Source organism: Orycteropus afer, unplaced genomic scaffold (genome assembly GCF_000298275.1).
Source record: "Orycteropus afer afer isolate SDZICR_OR568_19922 unplaced genomic scaffold, OryAfe1.0 scaffold00367, whole genome shotgun sequence".
Lineage (NCBI taxonomy): Eukaryota > Metazoa > Chordata > Mammalia > Tubulidentata > Orycteropodidae > Orycteropus > Orycteropus afer.
Window position 1 is genome coordinate 435,485 of NW_006921954.1, and position 10,212 is coordinate 445,696.

General features: G+C 35.3%; 1 protein-coding gene across 1 annotated transcript in view; it reads left to right on the plus strand.

The window, feature by feature from the left end:
• Positions 1 to 10,212, plus strand: part of LARP1B (La ribonucleoprotein 1B) — a 218,251-nt gene that overhangs the window by 197,091 nt on the left and 10,948 nt on the right. Inside the window, exons 12-14 of the mRNA XM_042782555.1 lie at positions 3,721 to 3,932; positions 4,384 to 4,490; positions 9,608 to 9,768. Of these exons, the coding sequence (XP_042638489.1) occupies positions 3,721 to 3,932; positions 4,384 to 4,490; positions 9,608 to 9,768 (480 nt within the window). The remainder of the gene's footprint in view (positions 1 to 3,720; positions 3,933 to 4,383; positions 4,491 to 9,607; positions 9,769 to 10,212) is intronic.

The following is a 10,212-nucleotide window of genomic DNA, read 5'->3' on the forward strand; positions in this document are numbered from 1 at the left end:
AAATTTAAAATATATTTGTAAAATAGACAAAGGAAAGGTAAAGGGAGAAAACACCCATAATATCGGGTTGGGAGCAGTAAGGGAAAAGAGCAAGAGTAAAATAATAGTAAAGAAAAAACGTCAAAGCTGCAAAAAGAAAAAACAAGTGGTGGGAAGAACAAAAAGAAGAAAAGAAAGAAAAAAAGGGGAACTAGGAAAAAGGAAGCGAAAAAGAAAAAAGCAAAGAAAGGAAACAGGGAAAAGAAAAGGGGGTAGGAAGAAGAATAAAAGAATAATTTAAAATAAAAAACAAAACTAGGAGGGGCAGGGCAGGACACCCAGGCTCTATCGGGGCACACAGACTGGGATGGAATTCCTGATGGTCCAGAAAGTAGGTGGGGGTGGGGATGGCAATATCTCTTCACCAAGAGGGTATGGGTTATAAGAGTAACAAGGGGAATATCATACCTTTCTAGTCATCAGCCTCCAGTGTGGTTGCCTGTACTGTCCTTGGCAAGTGGAGCCTGTTCTTAGGTTGCTGCCTTGATCAGAATGCTGCTTGCAAATATTCACAGTGGCTGCACTGCTTGCAAGTATTCAAAATGGCTGTACCCTCAGCACAGCTCAGAGTCCACAGCTCTGTTTGTCATCTTTGCTGTTTTCCTTTCTCTTTGTCAGCCACCAGTGCAGTTGTCCATGTAGTCCTTGGCTGGTAGAGCTGATTCTTATCTTAGGTTGCTGCCTTGATCAGAATGCCTCTTGTAAATATTCACATTGGCTATGGCATCAAAACAGGCAATGGTCCATGGCTCCATTTGTCTCCTTATTCGCTGGTTTCTTTCAGATTCTTCCACTAAGACCAAACCACACCCATTGCCATCGAGTCAATTACAACTCATAGCAACCCCCATTGGGTTTCTGAGGCATTAAATCTTTATGGAAGTAGATTGCCCTGACTTCCTTCCACAGAGTGGCTCGTGGGTTTGAACTGACAACCTTCTGGTTGTCAGTGAAATGCATTAGGCACTGTGCCAGCAGAGCTCCTTCTTCTACTAGTTCTTTTACTAGTTGGTATTAATCCACTTCTGAATACCTACCTTCAAAGCTCAGGGTTCCAGGATTATCTTCTGTATCTGTTTCAATTGATTTCTCATTTTTTTGTTAGAGAAGGTCTGTGTAGCTTGTTTACCTTTTGCACCATCTTGTCAGTAGTCTTCTGCTGCAACCATTTTTGAGTTATCTTCAACAAAATTTTACTTGTGTATAATATTATTGATATTGTTTGATAATTTCCATATTCTGTTGGATTGCCTTTCTTTGGAATGGGCATAAATATGGATCTCTTCCAGTTTCTGGCCCAGTAGCTGTCTTCCACATTTCTTGGCATAAACTAGTGAGTGCCTCCAGCACTGTACTCCTTTGTTGAAACAGCTCCGTAAGTATTGCGGCAGTTCCTGTAGCCTTGTTTTTTGCCAGTTCCTTCAGTGCAGCTTGGACTCCTTCCTTCAGGACCATTGATTCTTGATAATATACTCCCTCCAGAAATAGTTGAACAGTGGTTAATTCTTTTTAGTACAGTGACTTTGTGTATTCCTTCTGTCTGCTTTTGATGCTTCCTGTACTGTTCAGTGTGGTACAGCCCTTAGAATCCTTCAGTATTGTAACTCAAAATGACTTCAAGTTCTTTCAACTTGAGAAATGCCAAGTGTGTTCTTCCCTTTGATTTTCCAACTCCAGTCTTTGCACATTTCATTGTAATACTTTACTTTGTCTTCTCAAGCCCATCTTTGAAATCTTCTAGTCAGCTCTTTTACATCATCATTTCTTCCTAGCTTTAGTAACTCTCCATCAAGAACAAGTTTCATAGTCTCTTCTGATGTCCATTTTGGTTTTCTTTTCCTGTCTTTTTAATGACCTTTTGCTTTCTTTGTGTATGATGTACTTAATGTTATCTCACAACTCCTAGAGTTCTGTCATTGGTGTTCAGTGAATCAATTCTTTTCTTCAGATGGTCTCTAAATTCAGATGGGATATAATCAAGTTCATATTTTGGCTCTTGTGGACTTGTTTTAATTTTCTTAAGCTTCAGCTTGAACTTGCATATGAGCATTCATGGTCTGTTTCACAGTCAGCTACTGGCATTGTTCTGACTGATGCTATTTAGCTTCTCCATTAGGTCTTTCCACAGACATAGTCAATTTGATTCCTGTGCATACCATCTGGTGAGCTCCCTGTGTATGGTCACTGTTTATGTTGTTGATAAAAGGTATTTCAATGAATAAGTCATTGGTCTTCAATTCTGTCATGTGATCTCCAGCATTATTTCTGTCACTGAGGCCATATTTTCCAACTACTGATGATTCTTCTTTGTTTCTAACTTTCGCATTCCAGTCACCAGCAACACTCAATACATCTTGATTGCATGTTTAGTCAGTTTCATACTGCAGAAGTTGATAAAAAAAATCTTCCATTTCTTCGTCTTTGGCTTTAGTTCTTGGTGTGTATATTTGAACAATAGTTGTATTTACTGATCTTCCTTGTATTTATAGCTACTATCCTATCACTCACAGCATTGATGTTGAAATATCCTTTTTGATGTTGAATGCGATGCCAGTCCTCTTTAATTTGTCATTCCCAGCATAGTCTGATTCTCTGATTGTTTGATTCTAAATAGCCAATACCAGTCCATTTCAGCTCACTAATGCTTAGGGTATAGATCTTTATACATTCTTTTTATTTTTTTTTTAACAACTTCCAGTTTTTGTAGATTTGTATTTTCTACATTCCATATTCTTATTATTAATGGGTGTTTGCAACTGCTTCTCATTTGGTGTCATGCCACATCAGCAAATGAAGGTCCAGGAAGCTTCCATCCACATTGTTAAGGTTGACTCTACTTTGAGAAGGCAGCTCTTCTCCATTCGTATTTTGAGTGCCAGCACTGTATCATTCTGGACTAGGATGTGAAAAAACTGGAACTCTCACATATTGCTAGTGAGAGTATAAATTGTCAAAATGATTACAAATAGCAATTTGGCAGTCAGTATTTAGTAAGAAGCTATTTGTATCGTTTGGCTCTGTGTTAACACTTCAGATATAAATGCTAGGCAAACACTCACACCTGTACAAAAAGACATGTTCAGCAATGGTCATTGCAGCATTGTTGATTATAGCAAAAATTTGAAAATAACATTGATGTCCATCTGCAAGAGTATGGATAAATTGATATATAACAGCATATTATTCAGCAGTGAAAATTAATAAACCTGAGCTGTATGAATGGAACATGAATAAAAGTCAAAACAAAATATTGGCTGGAGAAAAGCTTACAAAATGATACATAGTATGATATCATGTATATAAAGCTTTAAAATTATGCCAAATAATACAGTTACATTTATATAGTAATAAAAATACCAAATTCAGGAGGCTGGTTATCTTTGAGGAAGGAAAAGTGAGAGGCCAATGGAATTAGGAACCGTTACACAGTGACCTTCAGCTCATCTTTCTTTAAAAAAACAAAAAATCGAAACAAAATATATAAAGATCAAACTCCAGTAAAATTAGGTAAGCATAAACAGGTATTTATTACATTTAATATATTCTTATATATTTGACATGTTTCTAATGAAAACATTACTTGAGCTTAGAGAATTTTAGAATTATCCTTGTTCTCTATGTAAAGTATTTGAAATAATCTTAAAATAATCTTAACTGGTTTTTGTTTTTTTTTTTTTGCAGATTTGACTGAAGAATTAGCTCAGAAGCTGTTTGATGTTTCAGAAATATCTTCAGTAACAATGGCCCGTTCATTGCCCACAGCAGTTCCAAAATCACCTAGCATTCATCCTGCAAGGACTCCCAAAACACCTCGAACACCGAGATTACAAGATCCTAACAAAACACCAAGATTTTATCCTGTTGTTAAAGAACCAAAAGCCATTGATGTAAAGGTACCCAAAACAACCAGGAATAAAAAGTCTGCATCTTTTATCCTTTGTTTTAACATTACAGAATGAGACTTTTTAATTTCTATCATTTTTAAAAAATCTATGTTTTAAATTGTAAGAAGTCATCAAGAAATGATATTTTACCATTGTGATGTTTTCTCAGATTAAGAAAGAAACTTCTTTATAATTCAGTAGTGTAAATAAAGATGATTGGAAGATGTAATGAATTGCATTTCCTTTAATCTTTGTTTAACAAACCTGGTAAAGAGACTTGTTTGTTAAATTTTGTAACTTACATGTAAGGTGTTTGAGTTTTATGACTTCATATGATTTCATAATGTGTCATCCACAGTATGAAGATGTTTGAGTTGGTTTATAGTTTGAGGGTTTTAATTTACTTCTGAAGTTCACACTACTGAAAGTAATTGCAATGTATGACTTCTTTTTTTTTTAGAGTCCAAGAAAAAGGAAAACACGGCACAGTACAAATCCCCCACTAGAGTGTCATGTTGGTTGGGTAATGGATTCTAGAGATCACGGGCCAAGAACATCCTCTGTCAGGTACCTACCCCTGGAGTCTTTAGAAAGACTCCAGTACTTTTGCTTTCTGATGTTTAGTAGATTCTCAGAAGATATTTAGTGAATGAATTAACGTGCCAGTCTATTTAAACTATATAAAGGCTATGGAAACAAAACACATTATTTTGGATAGCAATCAGTTTAGATTTACTGATTATTAGCAATAATTTTTCTTTTACCTTTTGAAAAGACTATTACTTATCTCAAAAACGTATGATTGAGCAAACCTTTTAGAGTCCCAGTTATGTCCAAAGCAATGTGGGATGTTTCATCCTGTACAAAGGATACAGAGATGATTTACTGCTAATTATGTTTCTTCAAAACCTATCTTGTTTGTGCCAGATAATTTCAGAATAACTATATTATAGTTTTTAATGTGAAAACTTAGCTTTGAGAAAGAATGTTTTTTGATGGTTACTAGTAGAGAAAGATTAGTCAGTTTCATGAAAAGAAAAGCTAGGTAGTAACACTGTTTTTTCAGTGATACACATTTGTGTATTACAGTTTATTGTCACTGGGTATATTGTCCCTAAAAGGCAAAGTTGTACATGCTCTTCTGCACACTTACGGCATATTGATAGTTATTTTTGAGTTCTCAGTAATTTGAGAGTTTGTTTCCCAGAGTATTTTTATGGAAACAGAATATTTAGATAGGAGCTCTGGTGGCACAGTGTCTAAGGCATTTGACTGCTAACCAGAAGGCTGGTAGTTTAAACCCACCAGCCACTTCTCGGAAGAAAGGTTGGGCAATCTACTTCCGTAGTGATACCACCTCAGAAACTCAAGGAGAGGGGTCTTAGTGAGTTGGATCTTACTCGATAGCAGTGAGTTATATTTAGATATCAATAGATAATGGTGAAAAATGCCTTACTTTTTTAGTTAGTGAAAAGGCACATGATCTGTTTAGTTCATAGTTCTTATATTTAGTTAAAAAAATGTTTCTTAAGATTCATATGTTATCATATATTTTGTTGTTAAATAAATCTATATAGTGATTTATTCATTTCCAGCCACCACTCACTCTGTCATGCCCCACAACAAAATTGTGTCAATGATACAAGGACTTATAAGATGTAAGGCACTTTTCTAGTGACTGAGGGTACAACAGGGAATAATGTAAATGCAGTCCCTATCTTTTTGGAGCTTAATTCTTTGATGGCAGACAAGTAATTATAATAATGACATATATATGTGGGTCAACTGCTAAGCAGTGAATAATCTCTAGCCTAGAAATAAGAGTTTTGCAATAGAGAGGTCTTTCTAAGGAAAGTGTGTAGAATGAGAAGAGCAGAGGTTCTAGGAAAAAAGCTTTGAGGAACACCAGTCTTGCAGAGATAGATAGATAAGGAAAGGACATGCCTGCAAAGGAAATGAAAAAGATATTTTAAAAATGTTAAGCAATCTGTGTGGATGATAAATGCTTCAGTTCTAAAGCAACTGAATTAAAATCACTGCATGTTGTAAGAAAAACTACAAGTTAAATATTTTTGAAGTGTAGACTCTTCACATTCATAAGACATTCTAATTTCCCTTACTACTTCTTTGACCTGTGAGGTATTTTTGATGTGTATTGTTTAATTTTCAAATACCTAGAGATTTTTCAGATAATCTTCCAATTACTGGTTTCTCTTATTGTGCTTTGTATAATTTCAGTTCTTTTAAACTCATTGAGATTTGGTTTATTGCCCAGAATATGATTTGTCTTGGTGAGTATTCCATGTGCAGTTAATAAATAATGTGTGTTCTGTGGATTGTTGACTAGACCATCCTATAAATGCCATTTAGGCCTTTCTTAGTTACCTACTGCTGGTGTAACAGAAACACCACAAGTGAGTTATTTTAACAAATTTTTTCCTACATTTTAGGAAGCTGGGAGTCTGAATTCAGGGTGCCAACTCTAGGGGAAAGCTTTTTCTCTCTGTTGGCTCTGGAGGAAGGTTTTTGTCTCTTGAGTTTCTGGTGCTGAGCAGTTTTCATGTGACTTGGCATCTCTTTACCCCTATCTCTGCATTGCTCGTTTGTTTACTCTATTTTAGACCTCCAAAGAGACTGCCTCATTACAAAACAAAGAATCCATTCCCAAATGCATTATAACTACAGGCATAGAAGGTAGGGTTTACAACACATATTTTTTGGGGGATATAATTCAATCCATAACAAGGCCCATGATGGTTGATAGTGTTGCTTAGGTCTTCTGTATCCTTTAGTGATATTATGTCTTATTCTGCTATTATTGAGAGGGGATGTTGAAGTCTCTATAATTTGCTATTTCTCTTTCATTTTTAATGATAGATGTTTTAAAGCTATGTTTTGGTCCATACACATTTGGGATCATTATCTTTTCACAATGCATAAGTCATGCTATCATATGTAATGTTTCCTTTTATCCTTGGTGGTAATGTTTTTGTTTTGATGTCTACCTTATCTGATATTAATATAGTTGCTCTTTCTTTTGATTAGTATTTCCCGAGGTATATTATTTTTACCTTTTTTTTAAAAAAAAATAATAATAATAACATTTTATTGTGTTTGGTGAATGTTTACACAGCAGTTTAGGTTCCCATTCAACAATTTCTACACAGTTGTTCAGTGCTATTGGTTACATACTTCACAATGTATAAACATTCTCATTGTTTCTGTTCTAGTTGTTCTGTTTCTGTTAATCTAATTTCCCTGCCCCCTTACATTCTTAACTTTGTTTTAAAGTAATTATTAACCTTTTGATCTCATATAACCCAATTGACTGCCGTCAAGTCGATTCGACTCATAGCGACTCCTCCTTGGGTTTCCAAGGCAGTATCACTACGCAAGCCCAATCTTGCTTCTGAGGAGTGACTGGTGGGTTTGAACTGCCAGTCTTCTGGTTAGCAGTCAAATGCCTTAGGCACTATGCCACCAGAGCTCCTATAAGTGATTTTTTATAGGAGTACAGTACTTATGGGTGATAATCTTTATTTTTTTGAACCTATTTGTTATTTAGCTACAAGGTGGCTTGGGTTAATTTTGGTTCAGGATTTTAGGAGTATCTTGGCAATGATCTCAGGAGTCCTCTAATCTCAACCACTTCAGTACATCTTTTTTTTTTAAGGAGTTTGAAGTTCTGTGGTACATTTTTGTCCCCTTCTGTCAGGATCCATCTATTGCAGCCCTGATTAGAACAGTGACTAGTGGTAGCTGGGCACATCTAGTTTTTTCAGTCTTAGAATAGATAAGCCCATGGTTCATGTAGACTCTTTGTCTTATAGACTTGTTTGTTCTATGAGTCTTGGCTTCCTTCTTTTTCTTTTGCTCTGAATAAGTAGATACTCATGAGTCTTTGGTTTACTTTTCTCTGAATGAGTATAGACTGTTGTTGTTGTTATGTGCCATTGAGTCAAACCTGACTCATAGCGACCTCTCCTTGGATTTCTGAGGCAGTATCACTACTACAGAAGTAGATTGCCCAGCCTTCCCTCCGAGGAGTATCTGATGGGTGTAAACCACCAGGCTTCTGGTTAGCAGTCTAGTGCCTTAGGCACTACACCTACCAGAGCTCCTGAGTATAGACCAGTAGTTGTATTGTAGACGGCCCTTTGCAAGCTTTTAAGACTACAGACACTACTCACCAAACTAGGATGTAGAACATAATGTTATGAATTATACTATGCCAATTAACTGGGATGTCCCATATCCTTTTACTTTTAACCATTCCATATTTAAAATGGGTTTCATGTGAACAGTATACTTGTGTGTTGCCTTGCTTTTAACCATTCTGACAATTTCTGTCTTTTAATGAAATTATTTATGTGATTGGATTTGAGTCTTTTTTATCTCTGCTGTTAATTTATTAATTGTATCTTTTTGTTATTTTTATTGGTTCTCTGGAATTGATGACACATTTTTAGCTTATAACAGTATATTTTAAAATAATATTATACAACTTCATGTATAAGAACTTTACAACAGTGTACTTCCATTTCTTCTTCCCATGTTTGTGCTATTCTTTGTCAGTTCTTTTCATTTAAAATGATGTTCCATGAAAACAGCTTCCAGTTCAGCTTACATCTTAATTCACACAAGTGCTTTTCCTTAAGCCAGCCATCCTACTTTTATGTGCCACGAAAATGCTTCGTTTACCTTCCTTTTTTTTTACACATAAAAAGACATTTGCTTGTGAGATGGTATCAAATCAGTTTTTCTGCTTCATCAAGGACATTCCTGTTTTTTTCTTTCTTTCTTTTTCTTTTTCTTTTTTAAATTGGAAGTGTCTGGCAGTGAAGAATACAATGACTAGTAAATACAGTTTGGTGCCAATGCTTTGACTCACACCAGCAGTTTTACTCAGCATTGCTATCGTATTAGTGGAAATGTCAACACAATGAAAAAGGCAAATAGTATGAAAATAGTTAAAATCTTGTAGACTTCCTAAAAGGTTCTTGGGAACCCTCTGTGGTATACAGACCACATTTTGAAAACCACGATTTAGATTAATGACTTGGGAAGATCATTTTGGTGGCAGGGTAGAGGAAAGAGACTGGAAAAACAAAGAGCCCAGTTATTTCAAGTGAATGAGGAGGAAGGCCTAGATTTGAATAATGGAATGCAGATAAAAAGGGAAAGACAGATTTAGAAAACATTTCAGAAGTAGAATTAATTTAGAGAATTAGAACTGCATGTATGTCTTTTGGATGAGATTATTGCCTTTATCTTTGTGTCAGACTTTATCCCTCATTTCTACTTACTCAATTTGCATCATTGGCCTGATTACTCAAAATAAGAAAATTAAAAATTTCCCTGGTACTATAATTAAATAAACAACAAATAAACCACACATGAATCTTAACTAAATTAATAATGGATTTGGAAAAATAAGCTATTCATTTACCTGCTTCTACTTACTTTATTTTGAGAATTTATGACCATGCTTTTTATCAACTTATGAATTTATTTGTGTTGAACATAAATAGTGCTTCATATCTAGACGTTTATGTCATTAATTTAGGAGAATTTTAGGGACTTTCCATTGCTCAGATTCCCTGTAATGAAAAACATAGCACAGATTGGTTAAACTCTTGGTTCTTGGTATTTGTTTGAAGACTTTCTTCTCACTTCTTAAACAGCAGTTCAAATACTTCACCTTCAGAAGGTACACCACTAGTAGAAAATTATGGATGTACTCCTAAGTCATTCCCAAAGTTTCAGCATCCTTCTCATGAACTTTTGAAGGAAAACGGCTTTACCCAGCATGTGTACCACAAGTATCATCGACGATGCCTAAGTGGTAAGATGCCTGTTATTTACTCAGATGTATTTAAAATTAAAATATGCTTCTAACAATTCTAAGTTGTCATTTAATATGAACTTAATATATTCCTTTATTTTCTTGTAATTGTAGTTAGGTACTTTCAAGTCACTTCCAACTCATAGCAACCCTATGTACAAGAGAATGAGAAGACTACCTGGTCTTATGCCATCCTCACAATTGTTGCTTTGCTTGAGCCCATTGTTGTAGCCACTGTGTCAGTCCATCTCATTGAGGGTCTTCCTCTTTTTCACTGACTCTCTATCTTTCCAAGCATGATGTCCTTCTTCAGAGGACTGGCCCATCTTGATAAGATGTCCAAAGTATGTGGACATTTCTCATTTCTTTTTTCTTTCTTCTTTAAATGCATTTTATTGAAATATAATTTATGTACAGTGAAATACACAAAACTAAAGTGACATG